This window comes from Narcine bancroftii, chromosome 6, assembly GCF_036971445.1.
Source record: "Narcine bancroftii isolate sNarBan1 chromosome 6, sNarBan1.hap1, whole genome shotgun sequence".
In the NCBI taxonomy this organism is placed as follows: domain Eukaryota; kingdom Metazoa; phylum Chordata; class Chondrichthyes; order Torpediniformes; family Narcinidae; genus Narcine; species Narcine bancroftii.
Window position 1 is genome coordinate 136,271,050 of NC_091474.1, and position 26,191 is coordinate 136,297,240.

Genomic DNA, 26,191 nt, shown 5'->3' on the forward strand with positions numbered 1-26,191 from the left:
GTGGCCGTTTTTATAATGTACATTCTCTGTAATTCTTACCTTTGAGTATAATTCCCGCTCCTGCTCCAAACTGGCCACTGATCCCACAGGCTGTTTGCTGGCATACACTTTTGTCTTTATCTGTTTTGTTCGCTCTTCCACTATTCTGCTTCCTGTTAAATAATATGGGTTGCTTTTAAATCTCCAAAGCAAACATTGAGCAAGTTTACGCTGTTGTATATAAGTTTTTTAAGTGTGTAAACATGGAATCTCACAACCCAGAAAGATATAATTTGACTGAAAATCTCCATGCTATCTTTAAAGCAGTTAGCACATATTTTGGCAATAACTCTTTATGTTCCTCTTGCTCAAAAATCTATCCAACACCCTCTCAAAATTAAATCAAAATTTGGGACAGAACAACCTGTCACTAAACAAATGAGTGTTAATTAGAGAAAGCTTGCATAGGTTTGTTAAAAGCAAATCATGTCTAAAAAATGTCATGAGTTTTTTTGACGATGGATCCAAGAGGGAAAAGCAGTTGATGCATTACATATAGACTACCAAAATGCATTTGTTAAGGTGACAGATCATGGATTTGTCAAGTTGAAGATTCAGGAACAAAAGGGGCTATGGCAGCATGGAGAAAAAATGTATGTAATGAGAGTGATCATGTTTGCATGGCCACTAGTAAGGTCTTGATTATAGTTACTGTTTGATTAGACTTGGTTTCCAGCAGGGAGCTGACACACAGAGCAGGCACTGCAGTATGAAAAATCTGTAATTAAGGTTTGCAGCCTCATGGCATGCCTTATGGTGCTGTTTACAACAACTTTAAAGTAAAGAACCTTTTCCTTCATCCATGTGTTGTCTAAGAACTGACACATACGAATATAAGAAGAAACATGGTGTCAGAAGTGGGATGAAGGAAATTAGAAGGAAATACTTTAAAAGGTAAAATCTAAAGTCAGCAACTGATCAGTGAAGAGAAGCTAACATAGTGAAAAATAGAAGGATTACATCCACCAGCGAAACTTCAGATGACAGGTAATGTGGCTGAAAATTGGAACCGCAACAGAAAAAAATAAAATGTTGGCCTTTATTTGTTCAGGTATTAAAACACAATGTAAATCAGTGATGGTAAGTGAGCAGAACTTAAGTGGGGCAGTTAGTAGTAGAGGAAGACAACCTATATCGTCTTGCTCATTCAGAGGATTCTATAAGAGTGTATGGAAAGAGTGAGACCTATCAGAATCTGATATGATCAAACCAGAAATGAAACATGTGGTTCAATTTTACACCTGATCCATTAAAAGGCGCATCCCTTGGAGAAGAGGGAACAGCAACATAATGATTGAAAAGAATGGCAATCAGTCAACATTTTTTAAGGAACAAAGAAAGTAAGGATGTTTCAGCATCAACTAGTGGAGACCATATTTTGCATCACTGGAAAACTTTGAAATGTTTCTCCTGACAGTCAAATTGAGTTGTTAGCAAGAATTGAAAGAAACAATAGGTTCAAACTACATTGTGTCAAAAACCACTATGAACTACAAAGAAAGCGAGCGAAAGGAAAAACGTGCCTAATTTTATTTAGATGAGATACCATAAAAGGAAGGCCAAGGTAAACAGGTTTTGGCTGAATAAACGTTTGGAAAGCATTCAACAATGTCACGGAATTGAGGCAGATGTGATCCTGGTGGTGGGGATTAAGTTTAGTTATAGTAAGCAATGAGGTTGTGTATCTATTTGTTAGACTAGAAATTTACAGTACTTTTTAACACAATGATTTTGAGAGTTAGATGTAGAAAGTAATATTTTAAAGCTTTACAATGTTGCGAAATTGGTAATATGATGGACAGCAGTGAAGATTGTAGTAGATTTCAGAAGGAAGTTGAATTGCTGGTTTAGGAGTATTAAAAACAGTAAAATTAATAACTGGGAGGATTTACAGAGATGGTTGTCCCTGAGGTATCCACCAATTCCAAAAAGTAATTAATATGATATGGTTTAGTTCAAAGCACTGACAATAGAAACAAAAGGATTAATGTAGACACTAGGTAGGACTCACCTCCCTGGTGTTCTGAGCACATTCTGCCCACCACATTTCAGACAGATGGAAAAGCCTGGAGTAAAACTATGCAGCAGGATTCTTAGGCTTGATTTTTAGGACACAAAACTTTAATGATGAAGTTTAAAAATATGCCTTTGGGATTTCAGTCCTACAGTTCCCTGGTTTGTTCATCAATGGCTAATGACAATACAGGTATCTCTGTCAGCCCTTCTGCAATTTCTTCCTTAGTTTCCCTTCATGTATATTGATCAGGAGCTGGGTATTTATCTGGCTTTATACTTTATAAGATCTCGAGCACCTCTTCCTCTGCACTGTGGACTCTCATCAAGACATCAATATCAACTTTCACAGGTTCTCCTGCATGCATATCTTCTCCCACAATACGTATAAATGAGAAATACTATTTTTGGATTTCACCCATAAATGACCTTATTAATCTTTAAAGGGCTCTATTCTTTTGCCTTTAATATACTTAATAGAATCTCTTCAGAATATCTTACTTGCCAGAGCTCTCTGATGTAGAAATTATAAATAGATAGATAGATGGATGAATGGAGAGAGACAGACAGTGGTATGCAAAAGTTTGGGCACCCCTGGTCAAAATTTCTGTTACAGTGAATAGTGAAGTAATAGAAGATGAACTGATCTCCAAAAGGCATAAAGCTAAAGATGATACATTCTTTTTAATGTTTTAAACATGATTAGTGCATTATTTTTGTTTTGTACAATTTTAGAGTGGGGTTAAAAAAAAAAAAGGAAAGGAGCACTATGCAAAAGTTTGGGCACCCCAAGAGATTTAAGCTCTCAGATAACTTTTACCAAGGTCTAAGACCTTGTTAGGGATTGTTAGTTTGTTCACAGTCATCGTTAGGAAAGGCCAGGAGATGCAAATCTCAAAGATTTATAAACTCCTCAACCCTTGTCCCAACAATCAGTACCCATGGCCCCTCTAAGCAGCTGCCAAGCACTCTAAAAATTAAAATAAATGATGCCCACAAAGCAGGAGAAAGCTATAGGAAGATAGAAAAGCATTTTCAGGTGGCCTCAGTTCATAATGTAATTGAGAAATAGGAGTTAACAGGAACAGTGGAGGTCAAGTTGAGATCTGGAAGTCCAAGAAAACTTTCCAAGAGAACTAGTCATAGGATTGCTAGAAAGGCAAATCAAAACCTCCGTTTGACTGCAAAAGACCTTCAGGAAGATTTAGCAGACTCTGGAGTGATGGTGCACTGTTCTAATGTGCAGCAAAACCTGCACAAATACATTTTGACTTTTCTGGAAGAATTATCAAAAGAAAACCTTTCCAGTGTCCTCACCACAAAATTCAGCATCAGATGTAGGCAAAGGAACATCTAAACAGGCCTGATGCATTTTGGAAGCAAATCCTGTGGACTGATGAAGTTAAAATATAATTTTTTGGCTGCAATGTTTAGAGAAAAAAAGGGTGCAGATTTTCATGAAAAAAACACCTCTCCAACTGTTAAGCTTGGGGTTACATTGATCATGCTTTGGGGTCGTGTTGAAGCCAGTGGCATGGGATCATTTCACTGGTAGAGGGAAGAATGAATTCAATTAAATACCAGCAAATTCTGGAAGCAAACATCACATCATCTGTAAAAATTTTTAAAAAGCTGAAGATGAAGAGGATGGCTTCTACAACAGGATAATTATCCTAAGCACACCTCAAAATCCAGAATGGATGATCTCAAGAGGTGCAAGCTGAAGGTTTTGACATGGCCCTCATAATTCCCTGACCTAAATATCATCGAAAATCTGTGAATAGATCTCAAAAGAGCAGTGCATGTAAAACAGTTCAAGAATCTCACAGAACTAGAAGTCTTTTGCAAGGAAAAATGGGTTAAAATCCCCCAAACAAGAACTGAAAGACTCTTAGATACACACTTTCACAGATATACATTATTACGAGCTAACAACCCTCTCAATTTTGTTAGGGACTAAACAGATTTTGTTAACACTAACGAAGGAATAGTAATAGAAAATTAACCAGACAATGGTAAATTCAAAATAACAATTTTTATTAAACCAATAACAACATGACATTTCTTACTTCTCTCTAACTTAAACGCTAACAAAAATTGCAACTTTACAAATCACTGGTTAGACCTCATCTAGAGTATTGTCATATGTAGATTTGTAAATTATACTCTGTACACACAATTTCAAATCAATAATAAACATTAAGAAAATTAGTGGTCCTGGTAGCATCTTTGGGGACCCCCATTGTACATTGTATTCATAAGTGTGAGTTCTTAGACAACACACGGATGAAGGAAAAGTTTTTTTCTTTAAGGTTGCTGTAAACAGCATCATAAGGCATGCCATGAGGCTGCAAGCCTCCATTACAGATTTTGCATACTGCAATGCCCTGCTCTTTGTGTCAGCTCCCTGCTGGCAGTCAAGTCTAATCAAACAGTAACTATAATCAAGGCCTTGGTAGTAGCCATGCAAGGGACCAAAGGATGTACTACCAGGAATTTACATTTTCATTATTATCAACATTGTTAACATTTTTTAAACTTGTTTTGTGTGTTAGCATTTACATACACTAAAACTTGAAGAACGAATAAGATCGCAGTACTTCATTCTATAACAGGAGTCCTTAAATTTGCTCACTGTATCTCTTAGAAGGATCCATGTGTCTTGATGATTGTCCTTGAATCTGAGTTGTTGCCTCAGATGATGTCTTCTCAGATGTGCATTTAGGTTGCTCAACAGTATCCAGCTTTCCATCTACTGTGTCTGGTCCCATTTGAAGATCTTGACAATTTCTTCGCAGAACAGTAACTTCATCTGTCTGAATGGTGTATGATCTTGGTTGGACTTCACTAAGGACAGTTCCCTTCTGAGTCTATAAGTTTGTTTTGTCTTTTAGCCTTACTTGGTCACCAGTGTAGAGTTCCAGTAGGTTTTTTGTTCCTCTGTCAAAGTAATACTTTTGCTTTTCCTTCTGTTGTTCTTTGAACTTCCTCACTTTCTCCCCCTCTTTTGTTTTTAGGAGGTTCTCCTGAATGGGTAGGTTTGATCTTAGCCTATGTCCCTTAAGGAATTGTGCTGGTGACATACCACACTTGAGTGGCATTGTGCGGTACACTAGCATGATCTGGTAGAAGTCTGTTCCACTGTCTTTTGCCTTGTTTATCAGTCTTTTCACTGACTGCACTGATTTTTCCACTAGACCATTGGATTGTGGAAAATGAGGACTTGACGTGGTGTGTGCAAAGTCCCACTCTGATCGTGTGTTCTCCTGGAAGGCAGCCTAGACCCTGAAATAGTCATTGTACTCTTACATGAGTTCATCATAGACTGTCTCTCCTTCGCTTTCCACAACGAGGACTCTTTTTACCAGGTTCAGTTTCTCACAGGCTGTTAAACCTAGTATGGCCTGTACATCCTTTGGTACCACGATGAATACTAGCATGTGCTCTTTGTCCTTGTGTCTTACTTTGACCATGCATTCTTCTTGCACTGATATATCAGTACCCAAATATCCTGTCACCTTCACTTTTGTACCATACACCTTTGGTATCGGTCTAATCTTCTTAAAATCAGTCTCTGATATTACATTAATTTGTGCTCCAGTATCCAATTTAACTGAAATATATATGTCATTCATTTTTAATCTCAACATCCAGTATCTATTTTCTTTCTTGTTTTCAGTCACAACATCTACATAAAATTCCTCTATCTCCCTTTCATCTACTGCATGAACTTTGCTTTGTTGCACTTGTTTCCTATAGCATCGGGCAAATGGTTGCTTTTGTTGCACACATTGCATGTGTTATCATATGCTGGACACTTTTTTGGTAGGTTTTGTGTACTGCATCGACAACATGGCTTTTGATTTTTGTTCACTGGCCACGTCTCTCTTTCCACTTTGGCATGCTTTCTGTTAAATGATTTATGTCTGTTCTTGTTCACTGCATCCACATTGCAGCTAGTTTCAATGAACAGCTCTTTTGCCTGCTTTTTTACAGTTTCTGTAGCCCTACAGAGTGCTATGGCTTTTTCCAGGTCTACATTTTACTCTCTTAGCGGTCTTTCCCTTAGACTATTATCTGGAATACCACACACAAGTCTGTCTTTTTTCAGCAAGTCAGTCAGCCCACCAAATTCACACTTTTGCTTCTGTTTCTCAATTCAGTCACATACTGATTGATACTTTCTTCTGTTTCCTTTATACATGTGAAAAATCGGTGCCTCTTTAATGTCACGTTATGTTTAGGTATAGAGTATGCCTCAAACCATTCTATTATTTTTTCCAATTTCTTTTTGTATCCTTCAGCAGCAAATGTGAAATTATTATACACCACCAGACTCCTCAACAACAAACTCAATCAGGAACTCATTTAGAACTTTTAGTTTTGCACTTTATTGTTTTTTCCCTCTCTATATTGTATAGTTCATTTTTCTTTATTTGTTTACATTTCTTTATTTCTTTACATTGTGTACAGTTTTTTTGCACTACCAATAAGTGGTAACTATGCCTCGCGAAAGAATCTCATGGTTGTATGTGAAGTCATGTGTGAACTCTGACAATAAATCTGAAGATTAATTGTCAGACCACAGTACATCAAAGTAGCATAAAAGCAATGAAAATGATACCTTGCTCGACACTTGAGCTTTTAAAAGGGACCTGTGGGAGCTGCCTTCCCCTCCTTCCGGACAGTGGCGTTGTTGTTAATGATTGCACCAGGCTTCCTTGTTGGTGCACTCTGTGAAAATAGAGCAAACATTACTATTCTGACTTCAACTTATTTATTCTAGAACTTCAAACTATCACAACCTTAAACAACCAATTGTAATCACCTTTCCAGCCAATTCTTGTTCAAATAACAGCAAATTAGTTTACCCTTGTTGGCTACACCCCTTGCTATGAAAGACCTCCACACCTTAATTTCTGACCAAAACATCAATTCTACTTGCACCTTTGTTGAATATCTCTTTGTTTTAAATGTCTCAAGAGACATTTAAAAATAGTTTGAGTCAAATCCTTATAACTAAAACCACTAGAAATGGTAACAAGGTACTAACATAAATACCTACCTTTTTAATCAAACTTGGCAACCCCATTCAAATGACCTAGTTCAAGTTACTTATGCCAACCAACCTCTATAAGCTGCCTCTAGCTTTCTCCCTCAACAGAGGAAGCCTGAGCTCTACCCAAGGACTCAGTCTGAGTCTGGGCAGAGTGATGGTCAGAGATGCAGTTCACCTTGGACTTCAGTGCTGCAACATGCAGATGTGTGAAGTCAGATGAGTAGACACGCAACAAAAAGTGACAAAGTTGAACTGCCAGCCACAGGTGAGCTCGGTCTGGCCAAATAACTCAGGACTCAGATATATTACCAAGTGTACAAAGTAAACACCATCCTCACAACCCATAACTTTATCCATTGAATGATATTCAATAACTGATACTTTTTGTATATAGATAAAATAATGAATTGCCATAAAAATCATTAAGAGAAAAAGATTCTACAATGGATGGTTACATCAGAAGTTTCGGCTGGATCTCTGTGCACTTAATAAACTTTTTTGTCTTAATGAATCGGAAATCATGCAGTTGAGATCAACAATTACTGCACAGACCTCTTTGGATATGCCCCATAATAACTTCAAGAGACAAACAATTTACTGGGAATTCAGCAGGAATAATAACCTCAAAGTTGTTGCCTGTAGTACACAAAAGAAAACTAGAAACACAATTCAACGGGCTTTCAAAATGGTGTTGGTAACAGTTGCTAGAAAAGTCTTTATTAGAATGAATGGGGCAAGATTGTAAAACAAAGTGATTTAATGTACAAAGTATTCTCAAAACATACAAACATCAAAATTCAATTGCATTACCCTTTAAAAATACATCACAAAACCTAATTTCTCAGTACCAATCTTTTTCAATGTATAGGACCAAAACTGTTAACGTTTTTGAAGATAAACATAGACTTCTTTAGAGACTGATCAAGTGGGGTGCCAGCACCAATAAGCCTCCTGTTGATGGGCAGTGACCAAATACTAGCCACAGGGAAAGGCTGTCTAAATTAAAAATGTATTTTGACCTCAAATCCCACACTGCACTGTGTCCCAAAGCCCCACCACAGGAATGTCCTAGTGATTCCTAAATCCAGTTATATAAATTATTTAACATCAGACAATACAGCTGAGACGAGAGTGGCATCTCTGGTAGGACTTGCATTCATCAGACAGGTACCCCAATGGGATGAGGTTGAGAGGGGTGAAATCATGGACCTACAATGTAAAAACACCATGTAGTGTATCATAGGCTCTATCTACAGCTGTGCACAATCCTTGCTTCGTACTGATTTAAGCAATATTAGATTAGTGTTTGCAGAAAGCTTCAGCATCATCATCAAGACCAACATTTATTATTCACACCCAATTGCCTTTGGTCAAGTGCCTGTGAGCTACCTTCATGGACTGCAAAAATCATAGCATGGAAATAGGTCACCATCCACTTTAACTATGCTGACCCATGGGCATTCTCTGCATCTCCCCACACTTTGTCCATGGCCTTTAATAGCTAACCAATTGAATTACTCATCTTAAATGCTGCCCCAGTTTCAACTACTCTCTCAGGCAATTCATTCCAGGTACTTACCACTCTGGCTGAAGAAGATCCCCCTCTGATTCTCTCTAAATCTCCTCCCTTTACTTTAAACTCATGTGCTTTAATTTAATGCATCTCTGTATAAGGAATTTTTTCCTTCAGTATAAACTATCTTATCCCCTCATAAAATTAAATTCTTCAAATATCTCTCTGCTTATCTTTGAACATCCTGGGGAAAACATAATTCCTGTAGTCTCTCCTCAAAAATGAACTCTTCCAACCAAAGCAACATCCAGGTGAATTTATCTGCACCCTCTTCCGCACTATCACACAGTATGATGGCCAGAACTACACACAGAACTCAAGATGTGTTTGTCCAAGGTTTTATAATGTTGGAGCAAAACCTCTCAACTTCATATTTAATTCCCTGACAAATGAAGGCCAATATTCCATATGCCTTGTTGACAACGTTATCTAACCATCTTCAAGGATCAATGGATGTCCTCCGAAGTCCAAGACTTCCTAAGACCCAATATTCACAGAGTACATCCGGGTCTCATTGATCCAGGTGTCTCCTGTGTTACTGCTATTTGGGTAACAGAAATTCATCCTCACAGAATTCAGAAATTATCCAAAAATTTGAGGTATGGAATAATACTTGCTCATAAAATTAATGTGTAAAAAGTTAATAAATACAATCTTTATCTACTTGCATTTCTTGTCATAAATGCAGTTGATGCACATTTGCATGATACAAAATCTCAATATAGACCATTTCTAGAAACAGAACCCACCTGTAGCACAAGGGTCACCTTTACTCTCATATGCAAAACCTCATATTTGTCTGGACTGAACTCCATCTGCCATTTTCAGCCCAATTTGCCAACGCACCTTTCCGTAACACTAACAACTCCACTGATCTTCATGTCATTCATGAACTTACTGATCATGCCTCCCACATCCAAATTATTAATACATATTACAAACAGTAAGAGCCCCACTGATCCTTGTGGGACACCACTATTCATAGGCATCCAAATGCAAAATATTTCAAAGGCAAAAACAACCTTTTCCCATCACTCTCTATCTCCTATCCCCAAGCCAATTTTGGACCCAGTTAACCGACTTGCCCTGGATCCCTTTTGAACTAATCTTCCGTGTGGGATTTTGTCAAAGACATTATGAAAGTCCATGTGATTCACATATACTGCCTGCTTTAATTGATACTCTCTTACCTCTTCATAGAATTCAATCAAATTGGTCAGATTGAACCTGCTCTTAACAATCCCATGTGATGATGAAAGTGCTCCCATAGTGCTGTAGACGTGCACCAGGATTTAGGCCCAGAGATGATGAAAGAACAGTGATATATTTTGAGTTGGGGGCAATATGTGATTTGGAGAGATACTTAGTTGGTAGTGTTCGCAACCTCCTGTTGCCCTTGTGATTCTTGGTGGTTGGAAGATGCTGTGAGCGTAGCAGTTGCAAACAGCTGCAGTTCATTTTATAAATGTGTACACTGCAATCACTGTGTTCTGGCAGTGTTTCAGGTGGTTTATGAAGTGCAGTCAAATAAGTTGCCTTGTCTTGGTGATGTTGAAATTCTTGAGAACTGTTCAAGCTATATGCACTCGGGCAACAAGAGTAGTCCATCATTTTCTGTCTTGTGCCCTGAAGGTGGTGGAATGATCTTGGGATATCAAGAGGTGAAATCTTGTTGTAGGAAATTCAATCTTTGGCTTGATTTTGTGGCCACAGAATTGTTGTGGTTGATCACTAGTACCCTCAAGATGTTGATATAAGGAAACTGCAAGGGAAATTGGCCTGACCTAGAAGTGGCAAAAATAACGCGGTAGTCCAAACTCCAGAATAAATATTTACTCCTTAAATGGCAACTTTAATCAATAAAATCAACTGGCCATTGCTGTAAGAATCTTAATAGTTTTGTCTCCTACCCAACTTATATAAAAGCATTATTGAGTCAGGAGGTGGGGCATAGCGAAAGAGAGGCCTGGACTCCCTTTATAGGGGCTTCCTTACCATTCTGCAAGAAGTAAAATAGACTTATTGTAATGGTCTCTTTTGACTGGTAAGAGTGTGGGACATCCACACTCTGGGGGGGGGGGGGGGGGGTGGGTGTGTGTGTGTGTGTGTGTGTGTGTGTGTGTGTGTGTGTGTGTGTATGTGTGTGTGTGTGTGTGTGTGTGTGTGTGTGATGAGTATGTTGGAGTCTGTGGCAGGCATGATGGTGAAAAAGCCTTTGAATCGGTAAACAAAAGTGCATGATAAGTAGATTGTATTAATGCTCAGGGTGGTGGATGGGATGCTATCACACTTGTTGATAAACTCCTTTAACATTGTGTAACGTGATTGATAGTACTCAGACTTGTGAGGAGTACAAACGCACTTTTATTTACTTACAACTAATGGCGAGTATTTACAGAGGTCTTCAGGTGAATCTGGGGAAAGGCGGGAAAACAGTGTTTATATCGGGACCGACAAGGGTGGAGCCAGGAGGAGGGATCAGCTGTCTACTCTACACACAGACAGTGAATTCCAGTTCACTGTATTCACCCCTTCCTTCAGAAAAGAGCCTGCAAGCGAAAACAAAGACCACATTCAGTGAGGAATATTTACAATTATTTACAAGTTGAGCCTGTCTGAGGTCCTGGTTATTCTAGTCGAGCGTCTTGGTACTGGTGGACTTTGCTCTTCCAGGACTTTCCGGGCCTCTTGTGGGGCTCGAGGGTCCAGGGTCTGATGGTGGCTCCGTTGGGACCATGTCGCCCAGAACCCTGCGCGGGAATTTTGGAGGCTCCTGGCCTATTGAGGGCTTCAGGACTTCAGTTCCTGAGGGTGCTAGGTCTTTGATTGAGACAGTGTCCTCCCTGCTGTCCGGGTATGCCACATAGGCATACATCAGGTTTATGTGCAGTAGGTGCACTTTCTTGACCAGAGGGTCTGTTTTGATTCTCTTCACATGCTTTATCAGCGGGACCGGTCGTGGTGTTGTTAGCTATGCCAGCAGAGTGACCCCCGACGTGGATTTCTTCGTGAGGAGTGGCATTGGTTGCTGTGCAGAGAAGTGATCTTATGGAGTGGAGTGTGGTGGGCTTTTGTCAGCGTGAGTCTGGAAGGCCTTTAGACCACAGGGCCAATTTTACAGCCTTCCAAAACGTTGCATTCTCCTTTTCAACTTGTTCGTTCCCCCGAGGGTTGTAGCGAGTCGTCCTGCTGGATGCGGTCCCTCTTGTGAGCAGTTACTGGTGTAGCTCTTGACTCATAAATAATGAGCCCCAGACGCTATGAATATACCTGGGACACCCAAACATGGTGAAAATGGAGTGCAGAGCTCTAGTGACTGGTGGTGGTGGTGTCTGGATAGGGTATAGCAAACGGAAAATGCAAGTACTCATTGATAACGTTGAGAAGGTACATGTTTCTGTTTGTACAGGGTAAAGGCCCCTTGAAATCGACGCTGAGTTGTTCAAAGGGGCGGGAAGCCTTTATCAGATGTGCTTTTTTGGGATGGTAGAAGTGCAGTTTGCACTCAGCATAGACCTGGCACGTCCTGGTCATCTCCCTGATGTCTTCGATAGGGAAGGGCAGGTTGTGTGCCTTGATGAAGTGAGCCATGTGGGTGATACCTGGGTGGCAGAACTCATGATCGAGTGACTGCAACTGGCTAGTGTGTGCAGCAGCACGGCTTCCTCGGGATAGGGCATCTGGAGGCTCATTGAGTCCACCTGGCCTATACACTGTCTTATAGTTATAGGTGGAGAGTTCGATCCTCCACCTCACGATCTTGTCATTCTTTATTTTACTCCTATTTGTATTATTGAACATAAATGCTTCAGATCGCTGATCAGAGAGCAGTGTGAATTTCCTGCCGGCCAGGTAGTGTCTCCAGTGCCTGATGGCCTCCACAATGGCTTGAGCCTCCTTCTCCACAGACAGGTTCCGGAGCTCATGGCCTTGCAGGGTGCGGGGAAAGCTACTGGCCTGCCTGTCATGGCCAGAGCTAAGCCAGAGGCATCACTCTCCACCTGGAATGATGCTTTTTCAACCACTGCATGCATGGTGGCTTTTGCGATATAGCTCTTGATGTAGCTAAAAGCCACTTGGGCTTCAGCCGATAATGGGAAGGAGGTGGACTTTAATAGGGGGAGGACCTTGTCAGCAAAATGAGGTTCACACTGGGCGTAGTATGAGAAGAAGCCCAGGCACCTCCTCAGTGCTTTTATGGGATGGGGAGGTCTAAGAGGGGGCGCATACACTCGGGGTCTGGACCAATGACGCTGTTCTCCACCACATAATCCAGGATGGCCAGATGCTTGGTCCGGAACACGCACTTACTGACATTGTACGCGAGGTTGAGGGATTTGTCTGTGTGGAGAAATTTCTCAAGATTGGAATCGTGGTCGTCCAGATGATGTCCGTAAATGGAGACATTGTCAAGATAAGGGAAGATAGCCCTTAACTACTACTTATCTACCATTTCATCCATTTGCCTCTGGAAGACCGAGACCCCGTTCGTAATATCGAGGGGGTCCCTAGGGAACTGATAAAGTTGTCCATCTGCCTCGAATGCTGTGTAGGGACAGTCCTCAGACAGATTAGCAGCAGGTGATATGCAGCTTTCAGGTCAATAGTTGAATAGACCGGTACTGCGCAATTTCATTCACCATTTTTGAGATTCGCGGGAGGAGGTATGCGTCCAGGAATGTGAAGTGATTAATAGTTTGGCTATAGTCAATCACTAGCCTGGGCTTTTCTCCCCCTCTCACAACTCCTCCTGGGCTCTCCACAGGCTGTTGCTTGGTTCAATGATTTTCTCTTTAGACAGCCGCTGAGTTTCGGCTCTAATAAATTCCCAGTCCCCTGCAATGTATCACCTGCGCTTTGTGGCTGTTTGGATCTGGAACAGGGGTGGGGGTTCGATATTCAGTGTGGAGTGACCATGTGCAATGTCCGGCTTTTTGGGCCTTCTGTTCTGCACCGTGATTGGGAGAAGTGGGCTTGAGTACTCCATGGTCGCACTTTTAAGGTGACACAGGACGTGAAGGCCCAAACCTTTAGGTTGTACTGCTGAGCAGTCATAGAGTTTATAAAGCTCTCCGTTGAGCCAATGTCTATTAAACAGACCGTTAAATGTCTGTTCACACCCACTTCCATTGTCGAGTTTCTCAGCTGATGGGGTTTCTCTTGGTCAAGGACGACTGATGCCAGCACTCCAGAGGCTGCATTGTTTCCCATGCCACTGTCGTCTTGATCTGCCGGCTGGAGAGGTGGCATCGGCCATGAGGAGCGCCAAGATGGGCACTGTTCCCGCTGCTGCTTCTCTTCCAGTAATGTTGACGACTGTCGTTCCTACCTTTGCTTCTCTTCTGGTAGTGGTTCCCACTATGAGGCACTGCAAGATGGCAATGGTGAGCAGCATGGAGAGGCAGGGGCACATGCCTCTGGGCTTGAGCACAGGGTTTGGGACTCTTCAGGGGTCACGCACTCGGTAGCCTTCTGGGGGTTCTCCTTTACCCAACAGACTTTCATCTAGTGTCCCCTCTTACCACATCTAGAACAGTGTCTTTCGCGGGGCATCTGATGCGGGGGAATTTGGCCTGTTCACAGAAGTAGCACTCCCGGTCGCGCGCGGCTGCGGTAGTTGGTACCTGGGGCAGCTGCTGTGCGCCATAGGCCTGTTTTTCAGAGAAGGCGCCGCTTTCGTTGGCAAGGTGGTCCGCTTCCAATTGGGCCTGTTTGAGGGATTTCACCAGGTCGAGTGTACTGGCAAGGTCCTCCTTCCCCAGTTCTGGGAGTTGATGCCTCACGTACCTCGAACTCACTCCAGTCACGAGCATGTTCCAGACTTGCTCTTCTTCCCGTGCCACGAGGTCAATACCATCTTACCCGCAGGTAAATTGGGATGGTGGGGGCCACTCAAGTGAGGAATATGGAGTCTCCAGGGTCCTAGCCTCCATGGTTCTGAATCAGGACAGACCTCATCAACTTTGCAACTCTATAGTGACAGTCAAGGTAAATGGACATTCCACTAAATGCATAATCGACACAGGCTCTACTGAAAGCTTCATAGGCTCACAAACTGTACAAGAATACAACCTGAAGGTTATCCTTCCAATTATCATATATTCTTTGCATCCCATTCGCACTCTACCTGTATTCATGAACATCGTACATTTGTTGTTTGAAGGGGGGGAATTTTGTAAAATATGCCTGTATGTACTTAACTAATTGTGTGCTCCGGTACTGTTGGGTCTGGACTTCTTGTGTCACCTTGGAGTATTCTGGTCCCCTCCCTCCCATAATGGTTCAAAACAGAGGGCCTCTAAAATCAGAACCAACATGCAGCCTCTCCACACTGAATATCGACCCCCTCCTCCTCTCTTCCCAAACCTGTCCTCAGACTGCAAACCCATTGCTACCAAGAGCAGGAGGTACAGTACAGCAGACTGAGATTTTATAAAGTCTGAGACACAAGGTCTGCTCGATGAAGGAATTGTTGAACCTAGCACTAGCTACTGGAGAGCGCAAGTGGCGGTGGTAAAAGTGGAAAACAAGTAGCCAAACAATTAATCGCATTATACACCTGGCCACATACCCCCTCCCTCGAATCTCGGACATGGTGAATGATATAGCACAGTATCGACCATTGACCAGAAAGATGCTTATCGGCAGCTGCCAATCTATTCCGAGGACCATCCCTACATGGCATTTAAGGCAAATGGTCATCTCTATCAATTCCAGAGGGTCCCTTTCGGTATTACTAATGGTGTTTCCATCTTCCAGAGGCAGATGGACAGAATGGTGGATAAGTATGGGTTGAAGGCTACCTCCCCTATCTTGACAATGTCACCATCTGTGGCCATATCTTAGAGGATCATTATGCCAATCTTCAGAGCATTCTCCAAGCAGTAAAAGCCCTGAACCTCATTTATAACTCCAGCAAGTGTCTGTTCAAGACTAAAAGTCTTGCTATCCTTGGCTACGTGATGGAGAATAGTATCATTGGCCCAACCCCGATAGGATGCACCGCCTGCTAGAGCTCCCTGTTCCCAGGACCATGAAGGCTTTGAGGAGATGCCTGGGTTTTCCTCATATTACATCCAGTGAATCCCTGATAAGGTTCATTCCCTCCTAAAAGCCACTACATTTCCCCTTTTGGCTGAAGCCCAAATGGCTTTTTAACTACGTCCAAAACCACATTGCGAAAGCCACCATGCACGCGGCTGATGAGAATGTACTTTCCAAGTGGAAAGTGGCACTTCGAATGTAGCCCTGGCCACTACCCTCAACCAGGCGGGCAGTCCAGTTGCAATCTTTTGCAAGGCCATGAGCTCTGAAACCCCTATGAGAAAAAGAGGGTCAGGCCATTGTAGAAGCCATGGGGCACTGGAGGCATTACCTGGCTGGTAAGAAATTTATGCTCCTCACTGACCAGCACTCTGTTGTATTTATGTTCAATAGTGTCAACAAGGCCCCAAATTAAGAATGACAAAATTGCTAGGTGGAGGATTGAGTTCTCCACCTACAATTATGACATCACCTACCAACCAGGAGCTCTTAATGACCCTCCAGATTCCTTATCCAGAGGAAGCTGTGCCTCTGCACACACTGGCCAACTGCAGTCTCTGCATAATGAGCTCGGTTATCCAGGAGTTACCCGTATAGCTCATTTTGTCAAGGCACGCAATCTGAACTACTCCATAGATGATGTCAGAGAAATGACCAGATCTCGCCAGGTCTGCCCAGAGTGCAAGTCGCACTTCTACCACCCCACAAGGGTGCACCTGATCAAGTCATCTTGGTCCAAGAGTAGGAACACATTTTTCCTCATGATCATTAATGAGTACTCCCGCTTCCCATTCGGCATTTCATGTCTGGACTCATCCATTTTGTCAGTCATCAACGCCCTAGACTCCATTTTGACTCTGTTTGGGCATCCCAGCTATATACATAGCGACTGGAGCTCATCTTTTATGAGTGACGAGCTACATCAGTACCTGCTGGTGAGGGGCATCACATCCAGCATGACTACGAGCTATGAGCCGGGGGAATGGATGTTGAAAAGGAAAATGTCACAGTCTGGAAGGCTGTCAAACTGGCCCTGAAGTCAACAGGCCTTCCAGACTCATGCTGGCAGGAAGTCCTACCTATGGTGCTTCATTCCATCTGGTTGCTACTATGTACAGTGGCCAACGCTACTCCTCATGAACTCCTATGCAATTTTGAGAGGTCGGCATCAGGAACTATGCTCCCAACCTGGCTTACCACTCCTTCTCAGGAAGCACGTGAGGAGAAGCAAGACCAACGCCCTGGTGGAAAGGGGGAAACTGCTCCACGCCAATCCTACGTATGCCTATGTGGAGTACCCGAATAACAAGGACACTATCTCCATCATGGACCTGGCACCCGCCGGAACAGAAAGTCCATTGCCTCAAGTGCCCTACCAGCCCCAGAGCTCATTCTTGCCACCCCCAGCCAGGGCCTTGGGGTATTCGGCTCAGGAGGAGATTGCATCCCCCTCCATCTTAGAGCTAGAAACCCAGCACACTGCTCCTCCTTCACAAGGGGACCAAGGCCCTCCAGTGCTGAGGTGCTCTACCAGGATCTCCAGAGCCCCAAGACTGCTTAAATTTGTAAATATAATATTCTTTTTATTTTCTTCTGAATCAATGTTCTCTGTCTTCATCCACAGATCCTACATTCTGCAGGAAGGGGTGAATGCAGTGAACTGAGATTCACTGGTGATGTGTTATACTGATGGCTGGCTTCGCTCCCATCTACCCAGATATAACCCTGGTTTTCCACCTAAACCCCGAGCCCTTCTGAAGACCACTTTAAGACCCTACCCTCAATTATAGGCTCCAGTCGTGAGAGCTTTTATTCGCACTACACCAGTCATTGCCGACGTTGAGAGAGTCAGTGCCTCACCACCACGTCATTCTGGGGCTTCATTTAGTTGGTCTACAGACCCTTCATGGCTGTCTCATATGTCACACGGTCCCTGATGACCAAGTGTCCCTTGGGCCTGACTCGAGAGAGAAGGGCTGATCTCCAGAGAGCGTCGGAGTGGAAGACTTCTTGGGTGGCTGCGATGTAGGACTGAAAGCTCTCCAACCAGTAACAAATTCTTCTGGGGCCTCTGGGAGCAGAGGGTCAACCTGGAGCATGTCAAGCTTCAGAAGAGTTTCCATCCCATCTTCAAAAGTAAGTTAGTAAAATTGTAACGTGATCGATAGTACTTGGACACTTGTGAGGAGAACAAACTCACTTTTATTTACTTACAACTAACGGCGATTATTTACAGGGGTAAGATGAGAGGGACGAAGTGGTTTATGGATGATTGAAAATGAGAAGAGGATCTGACAGTCACACTCCCTTAATGTTTCTCTTCTGGTTCTGTCTTCACCACATGACTGTCAGCCGGATGACTGAATCAAATATTAAACAGACCTTTTTGCTTCCGCAAAGCCGAGGAAATCTGTCAGGTCAATTAATTAACCTCAATTAATTCTGATGTGGTAAAAATTAGGATGTAATTACTAGAACAACAATTTTGTTCCAAATTATAGGAAAAGACTGTTGGGAGATTTTAGAGAAATTAGAATTGTTCTCCCAATAATTACATGAAGGGACACCATGATTTGTAAAGTTTCCTGCAGTGAGAAACTTTTGTGATTAACTAAGTACTACAATAGTTCTAGGGAAGATCATTGGAGCAACCCAAGGTCAGGCAGTAAAGACATCACTGCAGAAAAAGAAAAGTAACTTGTGAGCCAGTCATTTTGAAATACTGTACTTTTTAACCTTCTTCAAATGACTATTTATAATGTTTTATTAGAAATATGACCAAACTAATTTTTCAAATCTTGTTTGCAAGACAAAGATCTCACAAAAAAGACAGGACAGAATAGCACTGTGTTTGTGTACACCTAAAACTCATTTTCTCAGTTCTCATCCTTCTAAACCCCAACGAGTATAGTCCCATGCTACTCAATCTGCCCTGATAACATAATGTCCTCATTCCTCGTGAACATCCTCTGTATCATTTCCAAAGCCAGTTTTTCCTTTCTCAAGTCAGGAGATCAGGAGATGCAGTGCTTTGGATTCAGCTCGCCAGTACTCTGTACAGTAACAGCAGAACCTCCTTGCTCTTAACTTCAATCCTTCCAACACTGAAGAACACCATCCCATTTGCCTTCTTGATTAACCTTTTGTAATTCATGCACAAACATTCCCTGTTCTCTGCAAAACAGCATGCTGCAATGGTTCACGATTTAAATAATAATCAGATCTTGTACATTCCCTTGCATATACCAATATTATTCTCCACAAATGAGAAAGATTCCAAATGAATATTTTGACTTGAATTAAATGGCAAAAAGCATTCCAAAAATAATTTAAAAAAATTAAGAGGTTACAGCAAAGGAGGAAGGAGCCACCTTTCCACCAGAGAAAATGTAATGGGAAAACTAATGGAAGCAAAGGTCAATAAGTCCAAATGAGCTGATGGTCTGCATCTTAAGATCTTAAAGAAAGTGGCTGCAGGGATAGAGAATGCATTGGTTGCAAACTACAAGAAAAATCCATGGATTCTGGTGAGGTCACAGAAAATTATAAAACTGCAAACATTTGTTAATGTAACTGAAGAAAAGAGGAAGACACCTGCCTTTGGGAAAAAGTTGGAATCAGCTGTAAGGAATTAACAGCAGGTTGATTAGAAAATCAAAATACTGTACAGAATTAATCAGCATTGCTGCAGAGCTCCTGTGATCTGGTTTAATCCTGACACTGAGTCCTGTCTATATAGAGTTTGCATACTATGCCTGTTACTGCATGGATTTCCTCTGTATGCACTAGTTTCCTCCCACATTCCAAAGAGAGTAAAATAAAATTAGTGGAGATTAATGTAAAGGGGGTGTTTGATGCTGGGCTGAAGGGCTTGATTTTATACTGCACAATTCAATGACAATCAAGCTGAGTTAACATCGTTTTATGAAAGGGAAAGAGCATTCAACAAATCTGTTTGATATCTTGAACAATGTAACAAACATGTTAGATAATGGGGAACAAGTAGATGCAGGGTACCATAATTGTCAGAATTCAATAAGGCATCAGAGTACAAGATAAGAACAAAGAAGGTTTGGGTTAGGGATCTAGGGAACATTATTATTGTGGGAGATCTTGTTGAAACATGCACGATTCTAAGAAGTCTAATAATTTGAAACAACATCAATTATACCAGCTTTGTCACATATTTGTTCTCAACCACACAAATGTGATAGGCAATGCCCTGCTGGTTACCCAGAATTACTACTCCAACAAGCAGATGAGAAACCACTGCAAGATTATTCAAGATTGTTGGCAGCTGCTACTTGGCCTTTGTCCTGTGGCAGTCCATTCACCTGAATGCTAATTCACCAGCTCATCAGCTGCAACTTAAAAACAATGGGTCTGTTTTGTAATATGGCTGATTACACTTTTAAATGACAAACCAGTGAAGCTCAGAATTATTACAACCATTTAATGGCCATGAGACCACCCAATGGTATGCTGAAGATGCACTTTTAGTGGAAGTATCTTTTGGGGTGGACCTTTGGAGTGACAGAGGCAAGAGGCATTGCATTAGTCAGCATTGTGGGATGTCCCTCCAGAATGGTGGGGTATGCTGTGCTCAACAATCTTCAGCAGAATAGGTCTGGATATGCTGAGAGCAGAATGGTTTTTGATGCATCAATGAAGGAGATGCTGAAGACAGATTGAGAGGATTGGTGTACATTGCAAGTTGCCTGGTGTTATATCCTCGGTTGTACCATCGGAGGTTTTAATAAACACTCAGAGAAGCTTGTAAGTTTACAGCACAAACCTTTACTCACATCTCAGGCTGCCGGTCATGTATGGCTACACTGTCGCACTGAGCATGCTCACCACTCAGTGTGATGTGGCTCTTACAATGTGTCTCATTGAGCCAGCATAAAATAGTCCCAAGTTTCCACTGTATATAACATCCACTTCTTTAAAAAAAAGTCTAAAAGTGAAAAGATTATTAAGATTTACATTTCTTAAAAATAAAATGTTACTGCTTCTTTACCTGCACTTGCCATTAAGAATTAAGATTTCTAATTAATACACAACTGCAGTTCTATATTCTTCTCAGGGGTATCACACTGGTGGTAGGACGTTGCATCTCCACCTCATAGACTTTGTTGTGTCTGTTTGCTTCGGTAGTGTTAGTACGGTTGTGGGTGGTGGTGTTGTTTGCCTCGGTTCTCCTGTTGCTTGCTGTTCAGTTGTTATGGTGTTGTTGGTTGGGGTTTCTACTCGCATTCCTTCACAAGTTATTGAATTTACAGAAGTTTCTGGTGCTTTCAGTGTCAGATCTGGGTTTAGGCGAATGTGAGTCCTGTTTCGTCTCAGCTGCCTGCCAGATTCTGTCTCAATGATGCATGACCTTGGTGTCTGAGCTTTTCGAACAATCTTTGCTGGACTCCAAGTTTTTATCACTGGCTCTTGAATGTGCACATGGTGCCCTTGGAAGAGTTCTGGTAGTGTTTGTGCATGTTTATTATAATGTTGACGACTTTCCTCTAGTATGTTAGTCAACTTTCTTCTTGTTTCCTCTTGGTCGTCTGGTGGATGGGTTGTCTTGTACTTTCTGTCATTCAGAAGCTCTGCTGGGGATTTCATGTCGGCCCTCAAAGGCGTGGCTCACCGTGACAGTAGGGCGAGGTTGGTGATCTTCCTTTGTTTCTCAACACTTTGTAAGAGTGCGATTAATTGTACATGCCTCTCAATGAATCCATGGCCTTTGGGGTCATGTGGTGATGAAGTCGTGATGGTGATCCCATATTCTGCAGCCATTTCTCTGAATTTATGCGATGTGAATTGGGTCCCATTGTCACATATCACTTGTTCAGGTATCCCTTGTTCTGTGAAGACTGCACGTGCTGCGGCAGTGATAGTCGATGCTTTCAGGTCCTTCACTTTCCTGATGAAGGGGAATTTGGAGTAGTAGCAGGACACAATCAGATACCATTCTTGATTTTCTGTGAACAGGTCTGCTCCCACTGTACACCATGGCTTGGCGGGTATTTCCGCAGGTATCATCTCTTTTTGTTGTGTAGTTCTGGCATGCCGGACATGTAGCCACCATGTTTTTGATGTCCTTCTATATGCCTATCCAGTAAACTGCTGACTTTGCTCTAAGTTTGCATTTCTCCATTCCCATATGGCCTTGGTGTATTTTCTGGAGAATTTCTTTTTTCATTGTCTCTGGTATTATCTGCCGAGACCCTGCCAGTAGTACACCATTCTCCAAGGATATGTCGTCCCTGACAGACCAATACTGACATATTGTAGGCTGTACCTCTTTTATCCTTTCTGGCCATCCCTGTATCACCTGTTGGGAGAGCAGCTGCAGCTCTTCATCTTTTGCGGTTTCTTCTTTAATCAGGTTTAGTTTGTTATTGGTTATCCTGACAAGGTGATTGATCTTAATTTCCATGTCTTTCATTTCTTATTTTTCATTTGGAGAAAGACATGACAAAGCATCAGCAAGCACCATTTCCTTCCCTGGCCTATACTTCAAGGTAGAGTTGTAATATTGGAGCCGGAGGAGTAGCCTCTGTAATCTGGCTGGTGCCTTGCTTAGGTTCTTTTTCTGGATGTGTTCCAGCAGACGATGATCACTCTCTACCACAAACTGTCTCCCATAGAGGAACTTGTGGAACTTTTCTCATCCATATACGACTGCCAACAGCTCCCTTTCAATATTGGCATATTGGGTCTCTGCTGTTGTCAGGGCTTTTGAGGCAAAGGCTATCGGTTTTCCTTCCTGCACCAATCCTGCCCTGAGGCCTCTGGTGGAAGCATCTATTTGTAACGTGACAGTTTTTTTCTGTCATAGTTGCTCAGTTCTACTTCTCTGCAGACCACTTCCTTTAGCTTTTCAAATCTCACTGATGCGATGGTGACCACTGAAACTCCACATCCTCTTTCAGTAACTCTCTGAGGTTGGCTGTGTTGTCTGACATGTGTGGGATGAAGGAACTCATATATTGGACCAGGCCGAGGAAGCTTCTTAGTTCCTTTATGTCCTTCGGGTGTTCCATTTCAGCAATGGCTGTTATCTTCTCTGGGTTTGGCCTGACCCCTTCAGGTGTGTACACCATTCCAAAGAACTTGCACTCCTCCACCTTGATGATGCATTTGTCTGCATTGAATTTGATGCTGGCCACACTTGTTCTCTCCATTGCCTCATGTAGGTGGAGATCATGGGTTTTCCCGTCTCTGCCAAAAATCTGGATGTCATCTGCGATGCCGACGGCGCCCTTGCATCCCATGTAGGACTCGTCTATATTTTGCTGGAAGATGTCTTGGTTCACCTTTAGGCCAAAAGGTAGACGCAGGAACTTGTACCGGCTAAATGGAGTTTTGAATGTTGTTAGCAGTGTCGATTCTTCATCCAGCTTCACATTCCAATACCCATTCTTGGCATCTAGCTTACTGAAGATTTTGGATCCTGCTAGTTCAGAAGTGATGTCCTCCAGCATTGGTATTGGATCGTGCCCTCTTTTGATTGCTTGGTTTAGGTCTTTGGCGGCCATTCGGTTTTTCTTTTACTACTACAGAATTTACTCAGTCTCGACTACTTTTGCTATTACTCGTTTTTCTTCCATTTCTTCCAGCTCCTGCTTTAGCTTTTGTTTCAGCTCTATTGGCACCTTCCATGGAGTATGGATTATTGGTTTGTATTTTGGGTCTATAGTAATGTGGTATTCAAAGTTCCCAAAGCACCCGACTGTGTCATCAAAGCATTCAGGGTACATGTCCATGAGCTCTGCCTTATTTGTGATCGGAGGACGTTGCTCAAGTGGGGTGTCACTATTGATCCTCTTGGACATCTTCTTCTCCCTGATCTCTTTGTTTACAGAGATTAGGTATAATTTTTGACAGTTATTCAGGCCTAGGATTGCTGGTCTGTCGTTGTCAACCACAAAGAATGTGCATATGATGCTCTTTCCTTTATGTCTGCCTTTTATTTGGACTTTTCCTAGTTGTTTAATCACAGGGCCACCATAGGCTGTGAGTGTTACATTTGCAGCTTCTAGTCTGCCTTCCTCTGGATACCCATTCTTTATGTACTCGGGGAACATTTGGCGGCACAGTCTAAGTGGGAGGATGTTGCTTTGTGATCCAGTATCCAATTTTATTTTCAAGTTGAATGTTGTTGGTTTGTTTCTGATCTTTCTTTTTACTTGGATCGTGGTGTGCAATTCATCTTTTTCTCCCTTCACTTTCTTGGACATCTCATGAAGGAGTATTGTTTCAATGCCGAGTGCCACTGGGTCGGAGTCACTGCTGTCACTTCCCTTGACGTGGTGTACTTTCCTTCTGTATTCTTAGTTTCTTTCTTTTTTCATGTCAGACCTACACATCTTTTCTCAATGACTGACCTTCCCACAGGTCCTGCACTTCGAACCATATGCGGGACATTTCTTGCGGTCACTGAAGGGGTGTATTCTGCTGCACCTCCTGCAGTTCTCGGATGTCTGCGACTTTCTCTGCATGTGCTTTATGGGATCGACCCTTCTATCACTGTGGAGTGTGTTGGCCTGCACGGAGAGGGATTGCATTTGCCTCCGAGTGGCCTCGAAGGCCCTAGCTGCGTCTACGGCATCTGCTACTTTCAAGCAGTCTTTTCCCATGAGAGATTTCTCCCCTTCAGGATGAGCCCTTCCCCAGATTAGTTGGTCATCTCTTCTCTCCTCGATTTCTTTGAACTTGCATTTTGCTGACATGTTCTTTAGCCTTGTGAGGAAATTATCTACTGACACATCAGGCTCTTGTTTTAATCCCTGGAACTCAAATCACTTTATTCTATGGTTGGATTTCGGTTACAGATGAGAGGAAAATTTTTCTAATATCCTTTCTGGATTATTTTCTTTCCCTTCACCCATCTCCCAGCTATTAAACAGGTCTAGTCCTCGCTCCCCCATCCAAAGAAGGATGTAACTAACCTTTCCCTCTAGTGTGATTCCCTTGAGGAGACTTTTGAATGCCAGGTTGCACTTCTGCTCGAACTTTTTAAAAGCCTCTATGATGTCGTCGGCTTCCCAGTCCATGACTAGATGTAATGTTGCTGCTGCTATGGCCATTTTCTTCTCCACCTCTGGTCGTCAGGTAATGGTGCTTTTTCCCTTTGTTCCTTCTCTTCATGTTTATTTTAGTTTATAGGGATTTTTCCCTTATCTGATGTGGGTTTCTGTCAATCCCATCGCTGTCACCATGTTATGTCCTCGGTTGTACCATCGGAGGTTTTAATAAACACTCAGAGAAGCTTGTAAGTTTACAGCACAAACTTTTACTCACATCTCAGGCTGCCGGTCAAGTAGGAATACACTGTTGCACTGAGCATGCTCACCACTCAGTGTGATGTGGCTCTCACACTGTGTCTCACTGAGCCAGCATAAAATAGTCCCAAGTTTCCACTGTATATAACACCTGGTCCTTTAGCAGCTGCACAGCCATTTTGAACTCTCCATCATGCTTCTGTTTGCAGATGGTGAACTTGGAAATGAGTCACTTATCACAAGATATATGATATTTGACCTCCTCTTGCTACCAGTAAATTTATATCGCTGGTCCAGCTACGTTTCTGCTTAATAATCACTCAGGAAATTGATGGTGGCAGACTCAATAATGAAAATACCATTGATAAATGGTGAGCACTTTTGTTGGAAATAGTCATTGGTGGGCCATTCTTTGCCAATTATTAGCTTGAACTTGAATGTTTACAAGACTTGCTGGAGGTAGGCATAGCTTGCTTCATTTGCTGGGGAGTTGTGAATGGAATTAAACATTGTGCAATCATCCACACTCTTCACCACTTCCAACCTTTTGAAAGATTAAAAGTCAGTGATAAAGCAACTGAAGATGGTTGGGCTTGTGCCTGTGCCTTGATAAACTCCTGCAGTTGAGATGGTTAACCTCCAATAACTGCTGTGTGCATGTTCTTAACCAGGATCTGCAAACTCTTCTGTGATTATTACACTTGGTGATAGCCTTCCTCTCCATGGGCAAAGGCACATTGCATAGGCCAATGTCATCTTGTTCTTCCACCTTCTCCAAAGGTGCAGCATTGGCATCCAAGTAAGCAGAGTTTGGAAAGTCTATGTACCCTCATATGGTCTTCCCATTCCTGTTCCTGTCTCACCTATCTACTCTCAATCACTTGAGATATGCAAGTCATCAGGTGAAATTCAAACTATCTTTCTTATTGACCCCAACGAATGTGAGTACCAGTGGTCTCTCCTGCTAAAAATGCTGTGTTAAAGTACTGTTCAGCGGAAAGTCGGGCTATAAAGTCACTGTTGTTGTCTTCACCATATTCAGCTTATTTGTTGACATTAAACAAATTATTGTTGTTTATTCTTTTCTGATTTCAGGGTCACCTGAATGACTGTTGCAGGGTTGGAACCTGAATCGTTGACAATTCCTTCCCCTCACAGATGTTGCTCAACCCGCTAAGTTGC

General features: G+C 42.3%; 1 protein-coding gene across 1 annotated transcript in view; it reads right to left on the reverse strand.

The window, feature by feature from the left end:
• rims1a (regulating synaptic membrane exocytosis 1a) overlaps positions 1 to 26,191 on the reverse strand; it is a 172,606-nt gene that overhangs the window by 110,486 nt on the left and 35,929 nt on the right. The window contains exons 4-5 of the mRNA XM_069886157.1: positions 6,677 to 6,786; positions 40 to 152 (exon numbers count right to left, since the gene is read on the reverse strand). Coding sequence (XP_069742258.1) covers positions 40 to 152; positions 6,677 to 6,786 — 223 coding nt within the window. The remainder of the gene's footprint in view (positions 1 to 39; positions 153 to 6,676; positions 6,787 to 26,191) is intronic.